General features: G+C 38.2%; 1 protein-coding gene and 1 non-coding gene across 2 annotated transcripts in view; one reads left to right on the forward strand and one right to left on the reverse strand.

Moving 5' to 3' along the window:
• RIT2 (Ras like without CAAX 2) overlaps positions 1 to 13,067 on the reverse strand; it is a gene marked incomplete at its 3' end in the record, with an annotated part of 71,353 nt that extends 58,286 nt beyond the window's left edge. The window contains exon 1 of the mRNA XM_065747088.1: positions 12,965 to 13,067. Within this exon, the coding sequence (XP_065603160.1) occupies positions 12,965 to 13,067 (103 nt within the window). The remainder of the gene's footprint in view (positions 1 to 12,964) is intronic.
• An 11,879-nt stretch (positions 13,068 to 24,946) lies between these two features.
• LOC136055387 (5S ribosomal RNA) lies at positions 24,947 to 25,065 on the forward strand. The gene has a single exon (XR_010622852.1). It is a non-coding gene; the product is annotated as a 5S ribosomal RNA (ribosomal RNA).
• Positions 25,066 to 25,103: the final 38 nt, after the last annotated feature.

Raw genomic sequence — 25,103 nt, forward strand, 5'->3', positions numbered from 1 at the left:
GCTTCTAGCTCTGTTACATTCTGTGTCTCTAACGATAGTAATCTCACCCAATAATTCCTTGAACAGCCAGACATTTGCTCTCCTGAAGTTCAGGCTCCTGCCTCTTTTTTTTTTTTTTTTTTTGCCAAGACCATGTTCCATGAGATCACAAAATCAACCAGGACGTGGTTGCTGTATCCCAACTGCCTTCAGACTTAACTTCTAACCAGGAAGCCAAGAAATATCAGAGTGGTTGAAATATCCCATCCGAATGAGCCTATGAGCACAATGCCTCTTGTAGCTGAAGCAAGAATGCGTTTTCAGCAGGGTCCCACCGGTCAGGCAGTCTAGTTAGCCCTTACCACTAAATATCCTTTATTAGACTGGCCTGTGATTTTAATCCACAAGCTCTCAGTCCAGATGTTGCTAATGCTCAGAGGCAGTTCTTTGAAGTCTATCCGTTTCTTAACAGAGTGCAACTCCTCCATCCCTCCTACCTTACCTATTCCTTCTAAAAATCTTACAGCTTGAAATGAAGACATAGCCCTAGCATCTTGTCAAGATACAAAGATGCCATCTTGTCAAAATGTCAAGATGCTAAAAACTACTATCTTTTAGCATTTTGACATTTTTCCCAGATTGGGGAAAAACAGAACATAATTTCCCTGTACCGATAGAAATGTCTTTACTACCACTCTGATTCATTACTATATTTGACATTTTGAAGTGTGGATGGTTCTAATACTTTCAAGAACAGTGAATAATCTTAGAAATACCAGGTCTCTTACTGATTTCACTAACTATTGAGTTTTGCTGGGGTTGAAGCCCACAAATGTAGCCGGTTCTGGACCAACATAAGAATAACATACAATGGAGTATTACTTTGCTTATAAATTGTTATTAATCTTATATTTACATAACATTGTCAGTGGCTGAGGTGAGGTGACACAGAACAGAAATACATGGGAAAACAAGGCTGTGCACAAGATTTGTGCCACTATCCTTCCAGCATCCAATTACAGTAACCAAGTCCATGAAAAACGTGAGAGACACAGAGGTAGGAAAAAAGTTCACTAACTTGACTTTTGTGTACTTCTTGGCCCCAGAATACCCTCAAAGATACTGTGGAATAACCACAGGCAAGTAGCAACTAGCAGAATCACAAGGAAAAGAGAGCCTTAATCACATATTCTGAAACATTAGTTAGTGTCCTTTCCTTCAGCCCTATTATTTCTTTACCACTACTTTCATGCAATATCATGCAGCATTCTGTTTCTCCACTCTTCTTTCTATGTCTGTGTTGTGTTTTTTTCTAAACTGCTTGTTCTTTCTTCTTAATTTTTTGCTTGTGTTGTATTTCTCCTTCCTGTTACTGAGTTCTCTTTTAGCTTCTGTTTTTCTTTGCTTCTAAATGTAACACTTAAATATCACAGCCAATTGACATTTTTATAGAATCATAGAATCATTTGAGTTAGAAGGGATCTTTAAAGGTCATCTAGTCAAATTTCCCTGCTATGAACAGGGATAACTGCAGATACATCATGTTGATCAGAGCTTGGCCTAGCCTGACTTTGAGTGTCTCTGGGGATGGAAAAACCACTACACCTCTGGGCAACCTGTTCCAGTGCTCCACTACTTCTACAATGCAAACTTTTTCATATCAAATCTAAATCTCCCCTCTTTATTTTGAAACAATTTCCCCCTGTCTTATCAGAACAGACTCAGTGAAGGAGTCTGTCCCCTTCTCTTTTATAGCCCCTGTTTGAGCCCTGATAGGCTACTCTCAGGTCTCCCCAGAGCCTTCTCTTGCCAGGCTGAACAGCTCCAGCTTTCTCAGCCTGTTCTTTTAGGGGAGGTGTTCCATCTCTTGAATTATTTTTGTGGCTCTCTTCTGAATGTTCTCCAATAGGTCCACATATCCTTTGTATACAGGACACCACATCTGAACATACTACTCCATGTGAGATCTCATCAGCAAAGTGTAGAGGGGTAGGATCATCTCCCTCACTCTGCTGGTGACAAGTTTTTAGATGCAGCTGAGAACATGCTTTCTGGGCTGTGAGAGCATTCTGCTGTCCTATGTCCAGCTTGTAATCCACTAGTACTCTCAAATCCTTTACAGCCGGCTGTGCTCTTTGCTTTTGTCCCCCAATTCGTGTTGACAGTGGGAATTTCAACTAGTTGCAAAGGCTTACAAGACCTTGCACTTGGATTTGTTGAACCTCATGAGGTTCTCCTGGGCCAAGTGCTCGAGTCTATCTAGGTCTCTGAATGGCATCCCATCCCTCAGTCATGTCAGTCACACCATACAGCTTGGTGTCATTCACATTTTGAGGGTTCACTTGGTCCTACTGTCAGTGTTATTGATGAAGGTATTAAATAGCACCTCTCACAGGACTGATCCCTTAAGGAAACCACTCATCACTATTCAGTTATTGAGGCATTGACAACTGTTGTCTACATGAACTTTTGATTTTGTTCTAAGAAAAAAAAGTGGAAGTTTATGTGATTTGCTATCTCTTGCAATGTCGTATAATTAATGACTTTTAAGAAGTAAAGTCAATTTGTATTGAGGAATAATTTCAAAAATGGTATTTTGTCTTCAACTATCATAATACAGTTTGGTATTACTTGACAGATTATGATCCAAATTCACAGCTATAATTTATATCAGAGAATCCTCTAAAACTGCTGTAAATGAAAGAAAAATATGAGACAATGCACTTCAACAGATCACAAGGGATACCTGGATTACTGTGATAGACTTCTATTTTGTCCCCTAGTCCCAAAAGAGAAGCAAAGTGACTCTAACACATATTTGCAAACATACATAGGAAATACAATTCTTCCTCATAAGTTTAGATCATCTGTCATTTTATGAAGCAGAATTCTAGTAGACTACTTGTGTGTGATAAACAAAAAAGTGAGTATGACATCAGACAAGTGAAACAAGACTATCCACAGTGTAAAAAATCTAAAATTATTATTTTATTTAAATTGGAAAAGAAATGTGCATATTTTTTAATAAAGTTCCAGGAAAAGAAAAATTAAGGAAAGGGGAGGTTTAGAATGTATCTCATATTTTGCACTATTTCAAAAATTAATTCTTGCTGATTTGAAAGCAATGAAACTCAAAAGAACTGTGACCATCAGGTCAAGGGAGGTGATTCCAATTCTCTGCTCTGCTCTCATGAGACCCTACCTGGAGTACTGCTTCTAGATCTGGAGTTCTCAACTCAAGAAGGACACTGAGTTGTTGAAGCAGGTGCAGGGGAGGGCCATGAAAATAATCAGAAGGCCAGTGCAGCTTCCCTGTAAGGACTGGATCAAAGAACTGGGGCTCTACAACCTGAAGTCTCCAAAGAGACCTTTTACTGGCCTTCCAGTCCTACAAGAAAGCTTGGGAGGGGCAACAGGATGAAAGGAAATGGTTTCAAACTGGAAGAGGGTAGATTTAGACTAGATATTAGCAAGACATTTTGTACTGCGAAGATGGTGATACACTGGAACTGGTCGCCCACAAAAGCTGTAAATGTCTCTTTCCTAGAAGAACTCAAGCAGGCTGGAAGGGACTCTGAGGAACCTAGCCCAGCAGGAGGTGTTCCTGCCTACAGCAGGGCAGTTGGAACTAGATCTTAAAGGACCTTTCCAACACAAACCATTCTATGATTCTAAGAAAACATGGCAAGAGTTAGATTTGGTTTTGAACATTCTCAGTAAAAACTTGAAACAATTGCATATATTTTGCTTTTTAGAAAAGTTCAAAAAATAACATTTATAACACAAGCTATTATAAGAATGGAAGGCAAGTAAGAAAAAGGTAATAAAGGAGTCTCAAAATGTATCAGGAAATATGAAATTTGGTTACAGTATTTTTATCTACATGGAATAGTGAAGAATTACAAAATTAAATATATGACTACCATGGAAGAATTTAAACAACAGCTTTTCTCATGGCTGTAGTCAGGGTAAAGTAAAGAACAATGCTTATCAGTTTCTCAGTTGACTGATCTATTTTTCAAAACATTATGAAGCTCATTTTTAAAACTGAAAAACAATTTTAACTCCACTTTCTGATCTTTCTTCATAAATACGTAGATTGCACCAAAAGTAATGCCTCTTATTTGTTGCCATGGAAACTCCAACAAATACAAAGAGCACAGCAACAATATTTGATAGGGCAAATTCTAAGCTACAAATTGCTATTTTTCAGTACAGTCATCATCATCAGCCATACATTTTTATCAGCAAAAGTCAAGATCCACTGAATGCAAGCACAGGTGATCCACTGTCACTGTTACCACAGGTGAAACACATAGCTCACCGCCTCACTATGCACAAATCCCATGGTTGGTCTCCATAAACATCCGTCAAGTATCAACAAATGTTAATTGGTGCAATTTATTTCTGCACAGAGGAATTCATTTCCACACTTTTGTTTCACACACACTCAGTGCCAGATATTGTTTTGTCAGGCTGCCCCTCTGCTGCCTTCTGTCACACAGGCAGTGATATTTAAGAGAATACTTCTTGGGAATATTAACTTTCTACTGACACAATATCAACATCTAAAATGATTTTTTCTGTTTTTGAATATATTAATTTTACTGCTTGTAACAAAATGATTTCAACCCACTGGAATCTGTTTAGTGGCTAGTCCTTTTTTTAACAAATGGATAAATCTCAGAACAAGGAGTCTTCCCAAACTCTGTGAAGCTAAGACATTGAACTATACTAACCTCCAGCACCTGGCAGTGGACCTTTGTGAGAATGCTTCTAGATTCTTCTAGCTTCTCATGATGAAAATAAAATAATAAAAATAACTAAAAACAATAAAAATTGTAAAACTTGAAGGAAACTAATTACAGCTTGTGAACAAATTGAAATTGGAAAATGATTAACAGAAGAATGGAAATAAATAAAATGGAAAATATGGATGAAAAGAGAGGAAATCAGTAAGAAAAGAAAAAAAATCTATTTCCTTTGCATGCTTTCAAAACTGGCCCTAATGGGGAGCCATCCATTTGTCATCCAAATTCTAGCTGATAGCATGTGCTGAGAATGCTGCAGATGGCTCAGTGCAGCAGCAGGGACAGTTTTGGATAGGAAACAGCTCCTGTGGCTGCCTCAGCAGGTTGTTTTCAGCAAAGATACTGACAGTGTCCAGTCATTGACATGAAATAGTGTTTGTTTCCTTATTTCAGTCAGATCATTTCAAATGACTGATCTATGAGTGATTGAAATCAGGAGGTTCTGTGAAAGTACAATTCTTATTGTTGTAAGCTGCCCCAAAGTTTTTCCATCTCTTTAATGATGGAAAATATGAATGAGAAAAGCAGAGCAGGACACATCTCAATGAAATGTTAACTGTAAAAGTGAAGTCCTCTTTCATTAATTCTCACTGTAAGGAGTTGATTCATTAACGTATAATTCCATTAATTATAATCTCTTCAGAACTTTGTCTGTTTAGAAGATGTCTGGATGGAGTTGCTCAATGCATGAATCCCATTTCTATTGGCAAAACAGAGAGTAAGTTCCTGAAACAGTTAAGCTAGCAGATCTTCCTACTTTCCATCTGCACTGTTGCCCAACGGATATGTCAGGTTACTAATATTGATTTGCCACCTCAGCATGCTTCCAAAGCCTCACACTTGAGAGGATGAATTTCAGCCATGTGTGAAGGAACGAAAATGTTTATTTATTTATTTATTTATTTATTTATTTTTCACAACAAACCTGCCTATTTATAATTTTAAGTGCATGTTTAATGAGATATACTATTGTTATTGGCCAAAGGAATTGACTGCTAAAAGTTCTCATACATCTTTAATTACATACTTTAATTCCAATTTTACCATTTAACTCATTAACTTTCCTTTAAGAAATTACTTTTTCTTTATTACTTTAAAAATTACTTTAAGAAAAAACTTTTTCTCCTCAATCATCAGAAAATGTCCTTTATACATATATATATATATATATATGTATGTATGTATATATCACAGAAACACACAGAATCACAAAATCATGGAGTTGTAGGGATTGGAATGGACCTCTGAAGGTCATCTAGTCCAACCCCCTGTAAATAAAGTTCTCTACAGTAGATTACACAATTAGGTACACAGGTCAGTCTTGAATATCTTCATGCATGGGACTTCACAACCTCTCTGAGCAGCCTTTTCAGTTCTCTCTATCACCCAGACAGCAAAGCAGTTCTACCTCATTTTCATTTGGAACTTTTATTGTAATTGTGCCTGTTGATCCCTCTCTTGTTGCTGGGCATCAACAATACAAGCCTGGATCCCACCTCATAACTTTGGCCATTTAGATATTTAAAAGCAATGATAAGATCCCCTCTCAGTCTTTCCTTCTCCATGGTGGACTGTCTCAAGCCTGTCAACTTTTCCTCATAAAGAAGATGCTCGAGGTGCCTAATAATCTTTGTAGCCTTCTGCTGGACTCTGGTAATTCCTGTCTTGCACTGGGGAGATGGACATGGTATTCCAAACGTGGCCTTTCCAGGGTAGAGCAGAGGGGGAGGATCACCTCCCTTGACCTGCTTGCACACTTGTTAAATCCCATCAGGACATCAAAAGCCATAAGGGATACATTATTGGCTCATTTTCAACCTCTTGTCCATCAGAACACCCGGGTTCTTCTTCACAAAGCTCCTTTCCAGTAGGCCAAGACCTACCCTATTATTTTTTATTCCTTTTTCTTATTTTTTTTATTCTTCCTCAGGTGTATTCTTCTGCACTTGCCCTTGTTGAACCTCAAAAGACTCTTTTCTGCCCAGCTCCCCGCTACACCTGCTTCTTGCTGAATGACAGCATAGGTTTTTGGTGTGTCAGCCACTACTCCCAGGTTCGTATCATCAGCAGACTTGTTGAGGACACACTTCTTCCCTTCATTAAAGTCACTTATTAAGGTGTTAAAAATGATGGGTCCGAGTACCAACCCCTGGAGAACACCACTAGATAGACTGCTATATTATATTAAAAGTCTTTGTAGTTGTTCATTTGTTTTCCCCAGACAGAGAAGACCAGTGCCTTGGTCTTCACTGGTGGTCAGGCTCCCCATGTCTGCCAGGACCCTGAATCTCCAGGTAGGAGTGAGAGGCTGGACATATGCTCCCAGACCTCTTAGAATGGGTCCAGAGCAGGATCACTAAAATGAACAGAGGACTGGAGCACCTCTCCTATGAGGAATAGTTGAGGGAACTGGGCTTGCTTAGCTTGGAGAAGAAATGGCTCAGGGAGACCTCATTGTGGCCTTCTAGTACTTGAAGGGAGCATATAAACAGGAGGAGAAATGACTGATTACATGGGTTGATAGTGATGAGACAATGGGGAAATAATTTTAAACTAAGGCGGGAGGTTTGGGTTAGATGTTAGTAGGAGGTTTTTCATTTAGAGGATGGTGATGCACTGGAACAGGTTGTACAGAGAGACTGTGGATGTACCATCCCTGGTGGCATTCAAGGCTGGATGTGGCTCTCAGTCTCATTTTTGGTGGCCAGGTCCACAGCACAGGGATTAAAGCTTTGAGGTCCTTTACAACCAAGGTTATTCCATGATTCTTAGAAGATAAAGAGGAGAGGAAATCTAATTATTCACTTAGAAGACATCTCTTCATTAACTGAGTGTCTCTATTTCTGTTCTGTTTAGTAAACAGTGGGAAATTTTACATTTACAAGAGGAGCAGCACAAAAATGGACTTCAAAAACTATACTTTGACTTTTGAAAGGGAAAAAATAATGGTTTCCTTTAACTGCAATCCCCTGCCTACTCATTCAAAAATCTACTTTTTTTTCAGCTCAACTCATACTGCAGTAACTTAATTCTTCTTTTGGATATTGGTTTGGCTCAGAAGATAGCAGAATTCCAGTCTCTCACCCTTGATTCTTTTGTCAGGTAATCGGAGAAATCCAGCTATATCTTACTGGGAGAATACTTAGTACGAGACAGTGGCAATATTGGACTAGTAAAGATTTGGTGAAATTATAGTATAGTCCTTCAGTGTAAATAACAGGTAAGAGAAGAAAAATAAACAAGCAAATAAATAAAAAACCCCAGCTATTGAGTAAGTCTGATGAATTTTTGAAGTGTATTGCAGGATACTTATCCTGGTGTAAGACCTGTATCAGCAGAACCAGATACAGATAATCTGAGATTACCTTCCAATCTCAGATCAGCTGGTACCAGTGAAACCTCCCACTTTGCTTTTCCAGTGTAGCCTGTGTCATACACTAATTTATTTCCAAGGGATTAACAAATAGGTGAAATGAATCAATTCTACAGAATGCACTCCATAATCTTTGAACTGTATCTGTTTACTGGGTACTCTGAAGTATTAGGACATGCTTGAATAGACAATGAATTTTCTTTATCAAATCTGAGTAAGTGGCAAAACTAGTCAAGACAAAAACAAACAAACAAACAAAAAAAAACCCAGCTTGAATCTGAATCAAAGAATAAAAGCAAAATTAGGCATTTAATCTAATCCCTATTACACAAGCTTGTACATCACAAAACCATTATAGTTTTCATATATTTTTGAACTTATTTTGTATGCAAGATCCTGACAGTAATCAGATGAGGAACTTGTAGAAACAGGACATTTAACAGCAACACCAATGAAGTAAGATGTAATTAAAGAGCAAAAACAATTTGATAAACAGGCCAAGAAATGCATTTCTTCTATGTTTGCCTGAGACAATTCATAGATAAAGTTTTCCTTAATACCTTTTCTTGCTATATGGTTTGCAATGATATTTTCTGGTGATTTTTGTTTGTTTGTTTGTTTGTTTGTTTGTTTGTTTGTTTGTTTTAATTGAATTATCAAAAACCATATCCAACTTTTTTTCCAAAACTATATATTAGAATTAGAAATATATTAGTTTAACTGAAGTTTTCAGGTGTTTGTTTGATAATTCCTTTGATTTTTTTAAGGTACCAGCATATTAATGAGCAATCACTCTGAGAAAAAATTCTTGAAGCAATGTAAATTTTCTGTTTTTAAACGTAACTTACTTGCAATAATGTATTTATTTGTTTGTGAATATTTAAATACTTCATCTCATCTTAAACATAAATTTCTTAGGGTAGGTAGCATGAAATTTACTTTGCATCTAATACATCTTTTCTATAGATAAACACATTATGCCAGTTACCAGAAATAAGAATGAATTGTCTTCACCCTTGTGTAAATAAACTTTAATTAATATTCATAAATAATAATAATAATAGTTATAGTAATAATAATAATATCTGAAGACCACTCTCATGCAGCTCAGCAAATGCAAGTATGGATAAATCATTAAATAATCCAAATAATATTTGAAGGATATCTAGGTAGTAAAAATTTTTAATGTAATAAATTTTTTCTTGTTTAAATACAGTAATTTTTTTGCTCCTTTTGGAAGTCATTCTACATCTCCTTAGTTAATTATCACTATTGCATTGCAGAGTGGACAGGAATTAATTATTGTTACTAGTGTGATCATCTTCCAAAATAAATATCATTAACGTCAGCTTCACTATTTATAAGAAATTCTGTGTGTGTTTATAACATTGCAAAACAAAGCTGAAACCAAAAGTTTGAGCTGTATAGAGCCAGGAAACATGATGGCATTAGGCTCATCATTCAGATGTGAGACTGAGAAAGTATTTGTAAGCAAAATCTGTTTCAAATACACTAGAGTTCTTAGGGTTTAATCTTTAATCAGTCAACTTGAGATAAGTTTGAACAGCACTGGACTGATCCAAGATTTGTCCAGAGAAGATTAAGTTTCAAAATGTTTTCTTAAGTGAAGACTCATGTACAGTGACTATTAAAAATGTTTAATTTCAGTATGCAATGTAGTCAAATGAGAGCCTGTGAAAAAAACATGTTTTTGTTTTTTTCAAAGTATTTATTTACAACCCTTTTTTGTCTATTTTCTTCTATTTCATTTTACTTCCTAGTTCTAGCCTTATTTCCATCTACCCATACAGCAGATCTATAGCAAGACATATATGTGTGACTGATAATAAATTAGTGTATTTCTCTGACAAAAGAAATTTTTTTTTTTCTGAAAAATCAGAAAACTTTGAAGGGATAAATTACTCTATGGAATCTGTATTCTCTAATAATGGTAGAGAAATCTCTTTCCAGGTGAATAACTTGTACATATTAACTGAACTTCACTGCTTTGATTCTGCTAAGAAGTCTAACAATTTTTATGTTTTTTTTTTCTTCTGAAGTTAATTTTTGAATGTGTAGATCCATAAATTACATTTCTTAAACCACTCCCTGTCTACAAATTGTTACTCTTCTGTAGTAGGTTTCAATTATGAATGGTCTGAGTTTAACTTCTATTGCCAGCTCTTGTGGAACAGCTGCTACACTGAGTAGACCAAATAACAAGAGATTGCCTGTCATACTGGGTTATCTGTTATCTTGGAACATACAACTGAAGGAATAAAATTATTAAACCAAGGCAAATACTCTGCAACACCAATATCAAAAAGACATCTATCATGGGCACCCTCTTCTCTTTCTTACCTGCCCACACATGTAATGGCTACTCAAAACCAATCAAAATGAATAAATGAAGTTTTCAGTGTAAAGACCTTCATATATACAGTATGAAGTCACACAGAAGAAAAGAGGGTGGGAAACACAACATCAAATTACAAAGGGAATCCATAAAAGTGAACTATATTAAGGATAAAATGATGCTTTTTAAAATTTCTGTGAGTTGTCTCTAATGAAAATTATTTTCATACTTAGTATTTAGTACTGAATAAAATGAGGTGCTGAAAGACTTATCTAAAAGAGATTTCCCACTCAACAAGTCATCCCAATTGTTACTGTTTTTATCAAGGCTTAAAAAGGGAAGGAGAAGAGAGATGAAGGGGAAAGAAGCTAGGATATTGTCAATATATAATCCTATAAATCACTTACCTATCAAAATCAAAGATGGAAACAGAACGTTTTCTCTCATACCTATTCAACTCTGATGCTGTTATTTTAGCTAGACACATAATTTCCTGGACAAGAAGTCATTACATAAAAGCATCCCTCATTACAGAGAATTGAAATAGTCTTTCTGGATATCTTCTGCTTTAATCTGGTGTAAATTAATCTACTGTACATATTAGTCAATCATTAATTTACAATATCACATTAATTCTTTGTCTATTGGAATTTGAACAGTAGGGACTATCTAAATATTACAATGAAATATTTCATACCCATTCCATACTGGAAACTTACAGTCAATAAATGACAATTCGTCTTTCTCCTTTTTTAGTCTCATAATTTCAGATGATGTTTTTTGTTTTGCTTTGTTTTGTTTTTCCACTTTATCTGAGAATGTTTTCATTAATTCCACTGAATGTCCCAGCTAGCCACTTCATCTCATTGTTATTTCTCTCTCTGATCATTCTCATCTTCTGAGATCTATCATTACCTTGTGTAATCTACAACTCTGAAGGTTTTAGTTTTTGGCACAATAAAACTTGCTTATCTCTTTTAACTCATTCTTTAAAACTCTTACAAGAAATGGAAACTAATATTTACTCAATATGTATATAGGTTTGGATGTTGTGATACTTTTATAACATGAGTAAGCATACTTTGAAAATTTTTTTATTTATTATTTTTTCTTCAACGTGGTTCTTACAAGAATATGTTTGGAAAAAGTTGCTGCCATCTTTTGGCTACATTGAAGGGGAAAAAGGGGGACATTATGCTGAAAGGTCCAGCAGACATCCTCAATAACTGATTTACTGTGGACTAGCCAATTTGAATTTGCAGAAAGTTACTCTGAGATTAGCATTCTTCTACAGTGTATGTAGTGATCATAGCATAACACCTGTGAAATAATATTTTGCTTGGTTAAACAGTACTGGTGGGAAATAGCTATCACTGAAAGATGTGGCACTGAAGTTGAAGCTAAACATAACATCAAAACAGAGGTTACATATACAGGCAGGCTGTATATGTAACCTCTGTTACATATACAGTGATATCCACTAGCTGTATTTTGTATTTTACATTTGCACCTCATTTTTTGAATTTGAAATAAAACCTATTTAATCTACACAATTATTACTATTTAGAATTACAACTTATTTACCCTGAAACTTATTTGGAATCTATCCTGCATATATTATGTTACTTATTTTTCTGTTTATTTTCTTATTTTAGTTCTTTTTTAATTTTCAAAATATGCAATTAAATAATTGTTATGTAGTCAGATCAATATACTGGCTTCTGAGACAAACACTGCACATTCAGCAAAGTCTTTTTAAGAATAGAAAATGCTAATGTCAGTGAGAATAAATCAAAGATGATAAAATCTGTGGAAATGAAAACATTGTCCAGAGAAGATAATGACATATCTTGACAGCACTGGACAGTGATATTAAAATATGCTGCAAGTTTTTCTTATCCCCTGGAATTCATCTCAGACATGCATTCTGTTACTGATGGGATAGGAGAGGAGACCAACATCAGCTAAGTCATAATAATACACAGCAAAATGTCAGAAGTTGTGGGGAAGAAAATATAGTCACTGTAGACATCCTCCACGTTTTGCATGGTACAACTGACTTTGCAGTTGGTAACATTTCTTGTTGGGCACAAGAACCAACAGGCCAACAAGTTACATTCACACACTATTTATCACCACTCAGCAAGTGACATGAACACAGTTACACTAACAGCAGTGAACTGACCACTCTCTCATCTATGCAATGGAGCCAAAGGTGGTTTTGCAAAAATGTCTAATCAAAAAAGGCTTATAATATCTCACATTGTAACAAATTAAGCTGACTCATTGCCCCAGCCACCAATTATAGATTTTTTTTTAATCCAAACAATGTGGAAAAAAAAAAACCCACTAAGGAATGAAATCCCTCATTAATCATTTTTCTTCTTTCAACTTTACATTCCCAATTCACCCTTTCTCCTCAGATATGCTGCCTCTGAAACTTACCGCTTTTGCCAACTCCCCCTGCTCCTAGCATCACCACCTTGTACTCTCTGGAGTCTGCTGAAGAATTGCTGGAGGAGCTGATCATTTCGTTTTCTAGCTCCATCTTGCACGAGGCAGAAAAAGGGAAGAAAAAGCAACTGGCAGCTGCTTTTCCTGATCTTAAACAACTATAAAAGCTGTGTTAAAAAAAAAATACCATAACAGAAAGGTATAATACAAGAGGTACGATTTATCAGCCTTACACTCGCTGCTCTGCCTGTGTTAGCTGGAGAAGGTCTCATAGCAACCACTTTAACAGCTTCCAATAAAAATCTCTCTCTGTCCCCTCCCAGCTCTGTATCATTTTCCATGTTTCTCTTCCTGGACAGAAGCAGTTTTGTGAGGCTCAAGAGCTCAGATACCTCTGGGTGTTGCTGTGCCATTGGAAGCAAATTTAATACAGACTTCTGGAAAAATAAATAAATAAATAAATAGATAGATAGATAGATAGATAGATAAATAAATAAATAAGATAGAAAAGAAAAAAGAAAAAAAAAGGAAAAAAAGAAGAAATAAAGAAAAAAAGAAATAAAAAACACAAAAGATCACATTTCTGAATTATGATGCTTGTTATTCTCTGTATCGTATCCTTTGTTCTATGAAACAATAAATTTCCATACAAGCCTCTTGCCTGCTTGGAGACAAGTATTCATTCTATCTTCATCAAGTCTGCAAGATTTACATTTAATACAATCATAAACAAAAAGAGCAACAACTTTTAGAAGTCTTCAGTTTTCATGATTCTTCCTGCAAAATTTTATATGATTAGGATTGTCCTGAGGTAATTTTCTTCTATTTCAGTTTGCATCATTTATTCATTTGCAGATCATGAGTTTTGGAAGCGAGGAAGCAGCAGGGGGCTTGCTTTACTTTTATTTGTCACACAAAATTTCAGAAGAGAAATGGAACTAGGGAAGAAATAATCATTTATCTAGAAAATATCTGTATAAGTAAAATAGAAAAATAAACTACTTAAAGTATTTCACACTAAAATAAAGTGACATATCAAATCAACACTGTTTTTCCTAATAAATAAGGAGAAAATAAATAAAAAAAAGATAAAATAGAAAAAAAAAATCTAAATGTCAGATTGTGACATAGTCTCCCTTTAGAATAAATGAAAACTTAACAAACGACCAGAATGCTACTCTGATTTCTGAAGAATGTCCTTAGGAGCTGCAATACACTTAGAGAATGTGATAAGTACCACAGAATCATAGAATGGCTTGGGCTGAAAAGAACCTCTAATATCATATAGCTTTAAATCCCTAGCTGTGGGTGGGGTCACCAACCACTAAAACAGGCTGCCCAGAGCCACATCCAACCTTGCCTTGAATGCCTCAAGGGATGGTACATCCACAATCTCTCTGAGCAACCTGTTCCAAAGCATCACCATCCTCTAACTGAAAGACTTCCTATTAACATCTAACCTAAACCTCCTGTCTTAGTTTAAAACCATTTCCCATTGTCCTATCGCTATCAAACCATGTAATCAGTCATTCCCCCTCCTGTTTATACACTTCCTTCAAGTACTAGAAGGCCACAGTGAGGTTTCCCTGATCCATTTCTTCTCCAAGCTACACAAGCCCAGGTACTTGAACATGTTTTAACATGATAATTTGTATGAAGGGAAGAAGTATGTCCTCAGCTATTCTGCTGATGATATGAACTTGGGAGTAGTGGCTGACACACCAAAAATCTGTGTGTCATTTAGCAAGAGGTAGGTGTAGTGGTGAGCTGGGCAGAGAATAAGCTTTAGAGATTCAACAAATGCAGGTGAAGAATCATACATCTGGGGATCAGTAAGAACATTCATCAATAATAAGATAGGTCTTGGCCTGCTGGAAAGGAACTCTGTGGAGAGGAACCTGGCTGTCCTGGTGGACAGTAGGTTGACATTCAGGGTCCTGGCAGACATGGGTAGCCTGGCCATCAGTGAAGACTGGTGAGACAGAACACTTACTGAGCACATTAGCTTTTTGCATGTCTGGAGAAGCCAGTTCTCTATCCTCCTTAATCAGAGGCGGAACACTCTTGTCTGCCTCCTCCTGCCTATGTATGTGGTGAACCCTTTCTTGTTATTTTTCACATCCCTCACCAAGTTCAGCTCCATCTGTGCCTTGGCTGTCCTGATCTTATCTCTACAGATGATGACAGCATCCCTACATTCTTCCCAGGCTACACTGCCCTCCTTCCACTTCCTGTACATTTCTCTCTTTTCTGTTTAAGCTGCAGGTTCAGCCAATCCCTTCAGCTGGAGACCTGAACAGACACATTCTTGGGTAGGGCCTCTGTCTGGGTCGTTGTGGGTCGAGCTCATTGCCTGGTGCAGACTATTGTAAATCTGTGGTCTTGGAGACAATAAGCTGGTCTCCTGAATGAAGACAGACAGTACTTCTGCCCTCTCTCACACACACTACCATACCTGCTGCTGCAGTATGCTGTAGGTGCTGTACATGCTGTGCCTTCTCCTCTCTACACCTGGTGATGCCCTTCCAGAAGCTTATTATAATGCAAAGGGCATAATTACAGTTCCATTGCCCTGGAAAATCCACACTGCATCAGCCACTCTTGTGAGAGCTGCCAGGCCACTCTGTTAGCTCAGTGCTCCCCTGGTAAAGGAACCAACTGAAACCCCCCTGTACCTCATGATAGGTCACTGTGGTTCTGGCCGGGAGGGTTCCAAATTAGCTAGCCTTGACAGCCACATATCAATTAATAAGATACTTTCTCATCATTGACTGTTACTCAATATTTTTAAGGGCCAGAATTTATTCACTGCAAGAGTGGTGGAAAGAAAAATCTTGCTCTCCTTTGAAAAGTGGTGGGTTTTCATGATTCATGTAACCATTAAGGAGGGAAGAAAATTTAGATAAAACTACCAAGTAAACTAGTCAGGCTTGGAAGTCTGAAACCTGTGTCTGCCTACTCTTCCAATTATTTAATAGACAGGAAACAGACAGAATTATACTGGGTAGCAGAACCGAACAGGAATATTCATTTTGTCTCTCCTAATGTGTAGACTAGGAACATTAAGATGAAATAGAAAACGTCTGAATTAAAAACCAGAATACTTGTAAGAATCATAGCTGAGTTAAGGAACGCCAATTAATATTTTAGGCAGCAAAAATGAATTTATAATGGAAAAGTAATTTATATGAAGAATAACATTTCTAAAAACATCAGTGAAGGACTATTAAATGTAATGCCATCTCTTCTTGCTCAAGAAGTATTCAAGACTTACACTAATAAACCCAAGGAAAGCACTAGAAAAAAAAATCATTATCTATTTTCAGCCATATAGAAAAAGAGAACAGAGGGAAGATGATGATGGGTCTGGAGTACTTGCCTTATGAAGAGCAACTGAGAAAACTGGGATTGTTTAGTCTGAAGAAGAGGAGAACTTATTATTCTCTATAGCTACATGCAAGAAAGTATGGGTATCAGGAACTTCTGTCAGGATATTGTGATAAGACAAAAGGTGATGGCCTTTTGAAGTTGCACCTGGGGAGGTGCAGGTTGTATACTAGGGAAAGTTTATTCTCTGAAAGAGTGGCTAAGCACTGGAACAGACTGCCCAGGGAGGTGGTAGAGTCTCTGTCCCAGTAACTTTACAACAGATGTGGAGGTGCGGCACTGAGGGACATGATTTAGTGGGCTTGATGGGATGAGCTGATGGTTCAAACAAATATGCTTAGAAATCTTTTCCAACCTTAATGTTTCTATGATTTTTTTATTCTATTTGCTATTACTGTTTTCTTACAGGATTTTTGTAATAGCCACACTCTGTGCAGTTTGTACTCTAAAATCTAGGTAGCTGTATCAATACCTGGATGCAAACTTCAGAGTTCAGAAGGGTTTTTCTTCATAAAATAAAATATGACTTAAGCAGAAAACTCTTAATATAGTTAATATTATGTCTAAAGACCAAAATCAGTAGTACGAGACAGGACAGTCAGTAAATCCCTGTTGTGATTAGAATTACATTCTCATTAAAATCATCCTCAAATGCTCAGCATTAACCAGACAGATAAAACTAGTAATGAGACCAAAATCACTCTTTAAAACAGGTGGGTTTTTTAAGTAATCTCTTATCAATATATAAATCTTTTTTCAGGAGTGTTTATCTCCATACCTGTGAGTAGCATTTGTAAGACATTAAAAAAGTCAGGGAAGTGCACAGGCGGAGCTGCAGTGGCTGATTTGAGGTACAGGGCGGGTTTTCGGGAGGTTCCTGTCTCAAAGGAACTGAGTGAGAGCGGCCAGACCCTTAGCTGTTCTCGGGGGAGGCTAACGAGGCGTAGGCGTTGCCAGGATTTCAGCGCCCTCGCCCACACCCCTCAGCTGATTAGGGCTCAGGGAGGGCAGCGAAGTGTCACTACCCACTGTTTGTTTGTTTGTGTTCATTTTATATATATTAATTATTATTATTATTTATTCATTTTTAAGTTATTACAATTCATATCTATATATATTATTAATATAAACTATTTTTTATTTATTTATTTACTTTCAATTTTCATTTATTTGTTTTTATTCTTTTTGTGCCATGGTCTCTACTAGACAGAGGGCTTGTCTTAAAAAGGCTGTGGCGACCCAGACAGAAGGTCTGCCTAGAAGCGTGGCTACACAGGTCTCTGGTTGCAAGGAGTGCCAGAGCCTGCTACTGCTGGATGAGGGTGCTAAGCAGTTCTCCTGTGCAAGGTGTGAGCAGGTGGAAGATCTGCTTAGCATGGTGGCTGAACTGAAAGAGGAGGTTGAGAGACTGAGGGCCATCAGGGACTGTGAGCGGGGATTGACTGGTGGAGTAGCTCCCTAGAGCGCCAGAGAGAAAGGCACCGGGGAGATCCCCCGCAATTGGTGGTGGACTCCCTAACCTGTCCCAGTAGGGCAGAAGGGGGATATCTGAGGGATGGGGAGGGCTGGCAGAGAGTCCCTGCTCGGTACCCTGCTCGGTACCGTGGGCAATCTCCCCCTCTGCCTCCCCAGTGTCCCCAGATACCCCTAAGCAATAGATTTGCAGCATTGGATGTTGAAGAGGTGATAAGGGGTGAAGTGCAGGAAGATTCCCGCAGGAGGTCACCAATGGCAAGGCAGTCAACTCCGTGCATTGAGACTGCTGCTACCAAGAAAGAAAGAAAGGTGATCATAGTGGGTGGCTCCCTTCTAAAGGGAACTGAGGGCCCCATTTGCAGACCAGACCCAAACCGCAGGGAAGTGTGCTGTCTCCCTGGGGCCCGAATCAGGGACATAGCTAGAAGACTCCCGAATTTGATACGCCCCACTGACTACTACCTGTTACTCGTAGTTCAGGCAGACTGCAATGAAATATCTCAGAGAAGTCTGCGAACTATGAAAAGAGATTTCAGGGGATTAGGGCGATTAGTTCAAGGGGTGGGAGCACAAGTGGTGTTTGCTTCCATACCTTCTGGGGTGGTGAAGGACACAGAATGGGCTAGGAAAACACAAGTGATGAATAATTGGCTGAGAGGTTGGTGTAGAGACAGACACTTTGGGTTTTTTGACCATGGGGCAGTTTACTCGGCTCCTGGCCTGTTATCTGTTGATGGAATGCACCTGTCTCAAAGGGGGAAATGAATCCTAGCACAGGAGCTAGCTGGACTCATTGAGAGAGCTTTAAACTAGCTGTGACGGGGGAAGGGGATAAAACAGGGCTCACCAGTAAAGAGCCTAAGGAGGCTGTTCTGGAGAAAGGGGTGAAGCAGATAGCTGAAGTGCATCTATACCAATGCATGCAGCATGGGCAATAAACAAGAAGAGCTTGAAGCCATTGTGAGGCAGGCTAACTATGATCTTGTGGCTATTACAGAAACATGGTGGGACCTCTCCCATGACTGGAATACTGGGATTGATGGCTATAAGCTCTTCAGAAGGGATAGACGGGGAAGAAAGGGTGGTGGCATAGCTCTCTATATCAAAGAGTGTTTTGATGTTGAAGAGCTTGAGGTTGGAAATGATAAAGTAGAGTCCCTATGGATAAGGATCAGGGGGATAGTCTTTAGGAGTGACATCGTGGTGGGGGTCTGTTATATACTGCCTAGTCAGGATGAAGAAATAGACGAGGTGTTCTATAAACAACTCGTAGATGTTGCACGATGGCCAGCACTCGTTCTCTTGGGGGACTTCAACTTCCCTCACATATGCTGAAAATATAATACTGCACAGAGGAAGCAGTCCATGAGATTTCTAGAATGTGTGGATGATTGCTTCCTAACACAGCTGGTGCAAGAGCCTACCAGGGGAGATGCCTTGCTAGACCTACTCTTCACTAACAGGGAAGGACTAGTAGGAGATGTGAAAGTTGGAGATTGTCTTGGCCAGAGTGACTATGAAATGGTGGACTTTGCTATTCTTGGTGACGTCAAGAGGGTGACTAGCAAAACTGCTACCTTGGACTTCCGGAGGGCAGACTTTGACCTGTTCAGGACGCTTGTTGCAAGGGTCCCTCGGGACTTGCTCCTGAGGGGTACAGGGGTCCAGGAAGCCTGGATGCTCCTCAAGATGGAAATCTTAAAGGCACAGGAGCAGGCTGTCCCGGAGTCTGGTAAGTCAAGCCGGAGCAGAAAAAGACCAGTGTGGATGAACCGGGAACTTTTGTTGAGACTCCGAGAGAAAAAGTGAGTCTATGTCCTCTGGAAGATGGGACAGGCTACTTGGGGTGACTACAGAGAACTGGCCAAGATCTGCAGGCAGAAAGTTAGAAATGCTAAAGCCCAGCTTGAACTTAGACTGTCTACTGCTGTAAAGGAGAACAGGAAACACTTTTACAAATATATTAACAGCAAGAACAAAATTACGGAAAATTTCTCTCCTTTACTCGATGAGGCAGGGAATGTAACCACAGATGATAAAGAAAAGGCTGAGGTTCTCAAAGCCTTCTTCACATCTTTCTTTAATAGACAGAGCAGTTGTCCACAGGGCACTAGCCCTGACCTGGAAGTCCAGGACGGAGTGCATAATGCACCCCCTGTTATCCAAGCAGAGACGGTCAGAGATCTTACTCCTCCATCTGAACTGCCACAAGTCCATGGGACCAGATGAGATCCACCCAAGGGTGCTGAGGGAGCTAGCAGAGGTGATTGCCAAGCCACTTTCTGCCATCTATCTATCTATCTGCTATCTATTGGAGGCTTGCTGATGTGACTCCCATCTACAAGAAAGGCCGTAAGGAAGACCCGGGGAACTACAGGCCTGTCAGCCTGACCTCGGTATCAGGGAAAGTTATGGAACAAATGATCTTGAGGGAAACCACACGACACGTGCATGGCAATAAAGGGATCAGACCCAGCCAGCACGGGTTCACCAGGGGCAGGTCATGCTTGTCCAACCTCATCTCCTTCTATGACTGGGTGACCAGACAGGTAGATGAGGGAAAGGCTGTTGATGTAGTCTACCTGGACTTCAGCAAGGCCTTTGACACGGTCTCCCACAGTATTCTCCTAAGAAAACTGGCAGCCCGTGGTGTGGACAGGTTCACTCTTCTCTGGGTGGAGAACTGGCTGGAGGGCCGTGCCCAGAGGGTAGTAGTTAATGGAGTTAAGTCCAGCTGGCATCCTGTTACGAGTGGTGTCCCCCAAGGGTCAGTTTTTGGGCCCATCTTGTTTAATATCTTTATTGATGACCTAGATGAGGGAATTGAATGTACCCTCAGTAAGTTTGCAGATGACACCAAGTTGGGAGGATGTGTCAATCTGCCTGAGGGTAGGGAGGCCCTTCAGAGGGATTTGGATAGGCTGAACAGCTGGGCTGGGCTCAATGGGATGAGGTTCAATAAGACCAAGTGCCGGGTCCTGCACTTTGGCCACAATAACCCCATGCAATGCTATAGGCTTGGGGTAGAATGGCTTGAAGAATGGAGAGAGGAAAAGGACCTGGGGGTGTTGGTTGATGCTCAGCTCAACATGAGCCGGCAGTGTGCCCAGGTGGCCAAGAAGGCCAACAGCATCCTGGCCTGTATTAGAAATAGTGTAGCCAGCAGGAGCAGGGAGGTGATCATCCCCCTGTACTCAGCTCTGGTACGGCCGCACCTCGAGTACTGTGTTCAGTTTTGGGCCCCTCACTACAAGAAGGACATTGAGGCCCTGGAGTGTATTCAGAGAAGGGCAACAAAACTGGTGAGGGGTCTGGAGCACAAGTCTTATGAGGAGCGGCTGAGGGAGCTGGGATTGTTTAGTCTGGAGAAAAGGAGGCTCAGAGGAGACCTTATTGCACTCTACGACTTCCTGAAGGGAGGTTATGGTGAGGATGGGGTGGGCCTCTTCTCCCTGATAACTAATGACAGGACGAGAGGGAATGGCCAGAAGTTGCGCCAGGGAAGATTTAGATTAGACCTGAGGAAACATTTTTTTTCTGAAAGAGTGGTCAGGCACTGGAATGGCCTGCCTAGGGAGGTGGTTGAGGCATTGTCCCTAGCGCTGTTCAAGAAGCGTTTAGATGAGGTGCTAAGGGATTTGATTTAGTAGTTGGGTAGGGATAGTGATAGGAGGATGGTTGGACTAGATGATCTTGTAGGTCCTTTCCAACCTTATGAACCTATGAACCAAGAACCTATGGTTGTGAAAGTGACTGTAAAAACAATCTCAGCTAATGTTAATAAATCTCAGTATTTTATTTATTTTTTTATATGTAGAAGATAAGAACTAGTTCTATTTTTTTTCTTCTGCTGATAATGTTTGCTAGTTTTTTGTTAGTTAGTTAGTTAGTTTGTTAGCAGCTCTAAAATAGGAAGAATTATATGAAATGGACTATTACAAAAGATAATTAATCAAGGAGTAAAATAAGACAGAAATAAGTGGAGTACCTTTACTCAGATTTTAAGGATTCGTGTTTATTAAACTGTCATCTGCTTAGTAAGTAATACATTTTATTTGGAATAAATAAATAGATAAATAAAAGAAAGAAAGAGAAAGAGAAAGAAAGAAGGAAAGAAAGAAGAAAGAAAGAAAGAAAAAGACAAATTCCTACCTATAGCTATCCTCCTAACTATTTCATTTTCCCAAGGATCTGAAAGGGTGATACTGTATTCCCATTTATAATGCAGGAATTGTTCTGTTGTTTGTTTCTATAACTTCCCATTGACAGGATCCTCTGCCCTGGTTTCATTCACTTCAGTGAAAGACAAGTATTTTACCTTCATTTCCATTTATGACAACATCAGTTTTTCTTCTTTCTCCCACTTATGTTGAAAAGTACAAGATTTTGCTTTCAGTTTGCTGCTACAAAATAAAAAAATAATTTAAAAAAATACTGAGATGGTTTGAAATGAATCATCTTGAAATACCTAAAACTAAAGGAAAAATCAGTGGTGTGGAATCTTTATGGTCAACAGCAAGAAATAATTCCAAATGAAACAGTAAAAATGGAGCTATTATTTTTTAAATAGTTTTTAACATGTGTAGCTAATACCACAACAAATAATAAACTTCTATTTCATTATTTTGTTTCCTTGATAAAAGAATGCATTTATCATGATGCAAATTCATAGATAACTGTCCTCAGGCAAACGAGCAACTGCAATGTTTGGAAAAAAGCTCGGGGTACTAACCTGTAATTAATCATTTATTTAATAAATTCAGACTTTATCGCTGTTTACTTACTGCTTATGACCACAGAGTCAATCTGTTGTGTTTTTTTTTTCTTCTGTTTCCCTTTAATTTGTTATTGAAAATAACTTAAAAAAGAAACAAAGAAATAAACTATTAACTGAAGGAATTCAGTATTCAAAGTCTAGCAAGATGAATTTTGCGTTTTGACTATTAATACTGATTCTTAAGGAAGCTTAGGTCTTAAGCAAAAGATTACATAGCATATTAGAGGATGAGCTTTTTCATGAGAAAATGTCATTGGAAAATAATTCTATTCATCCTATATCTGCACTTGCTCTGGGGATATTGAATAAAATAATGAGATGTTAATACAACATGTAAATGTTCTGAAAATGTTTCCTAGAGCACTTTATGTTAAAGAGATTTTATCAATTAACCTGGATAAATATTCTTGTCACTAGGTAGCTAGCTCATGAGTTTAAAAATTTAAATAGCAGGCAAAATGCAAATCTTGACTGATTTGTGTACCAGAAAGTGATGGGTGTAAAGGCATGTGAACCATTTAATAAGCAAATATGCATGAACCCGGTGGGGGTCATTCCTTCATGGAAAAACTGACCATGTTTTTGTCCTTTGTACTTACATTACAAGTACAGCAGAGAACATGTAAAAATTCTTCATAAAAATCGTTTAATCCCATGTTGCTTAAGTGCTGATAAAAAAGGGTGCTAATACAGAAATCATTCACTGCACAGGAGTATTGATCAAATGTTCTCCTGAGAAAAGCTATACTAGCTTAACTTGATCAATTCTGAGTAAAGATAGCATGATAGGATAACTCCTAGGGGACTTCAAAATTAAAATTTATTCATATTTATATATATTTATATTAATAGATTTAACATATTAATTCCTAAAAATGTTGTGCACCTGTGAATTATAATAGTAAGGAAACTCCAGCACCTTGCAGCAGCAGCTTTGCATTTTTGTAATTCAGATTCATACTAGAAATACTCAGGGGTTCAATCACCCATCTGCCACAGACACCCTGACTTGCTTAGGCAAACCCCATCCTTTTTCTTTTCTTCAAATTACTCATCTGTACGATATCTAACTGTGTCACACATCCCTCAGTACACTTGATGAGTTGCTTGAAAACATGCCTCTTTGAAGTTAGCTTTTTAGCTCAAGCTGTTAAAACATATGCCTTTTGTTCTTAAGTTCTTATTTCTGTACCTATTGTCAGACAAGATATTGTCCCGTACCTCTGCTGCAATGCATTTTAATTTAAGCCTCATTAGTAGGTTCAATGACAACTACAAATGAAAGGAAATAAGACATGCAACTGTCTATTAAAAGAGAATTCAGAAATAAATGTGAAGTTCACAGTATAATAGAACATCATGATTCTGTACTTGTTATTATGGAAAGCAGGTTTGTCACAAGTTCAGAACATCATTTGTTGTGTATCCCAGGTGAAACAATGCAATTAATACTGCAGCTGTTGTACAAATGTATGAGACGTATGGGAAGTTTGTCTTTTTCTTGAGAACACTCAAAGAATATAACTTAGAAGTTCTTGCCATTGATAGTTCTTTAGCTTCCAGAACAAAAACACTGAAGATAATGTCCTAGAGTATGTCAAAGAGAAAAGCTATTTTATTTGGGTTTCCAATTAGATTTCACAAATGATTTATGATCTTGCTCTCCAGAATTATTAATGATTGCAGGTCATTTATGGATTTATGTTGAATTTTAATTACATACGTAGATAACATTTTTATACTTTCAAATACAAGACTGATATTCGGAACGCAAAAATCTTAAAGACCACAAAACATTAATTTCACATATACATACACCCAGTGGGCACAGTATATGTTTATTGACCTTCCCGTGCTTTTTCTTGGAAAGAAAATGATAAGCAAGACTACAATATGAAATGCTGCAAAGATAGGGTTAGATGAGCTCTGAAAAGGTCATCTTTTGCATCCCTGTAAGACTATATTCATCTTTTTATTAATTTGGAAAATATTTTATTAACCTCACTTAAATGTCCTCCAGAGACAGAATTTTTTAAACACTGAAATAAATTACCTCACTATCCTACTAGAAATTTCTTCAAAATTCCAATGTATTTTGCTACAGAGATAGTCTATCATTTCTCATCTTGCCTGCTACATAGTAGATGTACTGAACACAAATTCAAGTAGTGAGTGGGATAATGCAAGTAATGTGACTAATCCAGATAATGTTGTATTCTCAAGTCTTCTTGCTTCTTTATATTCGTTCATGTTTCTTCCCTTTTACCAGGAAATTTACTCTTATATTCTTTGTTCATGGGGAATTTATGCTCCTTGTGTTTTCCAAGTTTTTTGTCTACGGCCACACCACTCTGGCAACGCCCGATCTCGTCTGATCTCGGAAGCTAAGCAGGGTCGGGCCTGGTTAGTACTTGGATGGGAGACCTCCTGGGAATACCGGGTGCTGTAGGCTTTAATGGCTTGAAGAATGCAGAGAGGAAAAGGACCTGG

This window comes from Cyrtonyx montezumae, unplaced genomic scaffold (genome assembly GCF_038088225.1).
Source record: "Cyrtonyx montezumae isolate F1298 unplaced genomic scaffold, pur_monq_1.0 scaffold_41, whole genome shotgun sequence".
Classification (NCBI taxonomy): Eukaryota; Metazoa; Chordata; class Aves; order Galliformes; family Odontophoridae; genus Cyrtonyx; species Cyrtonyx montezumae.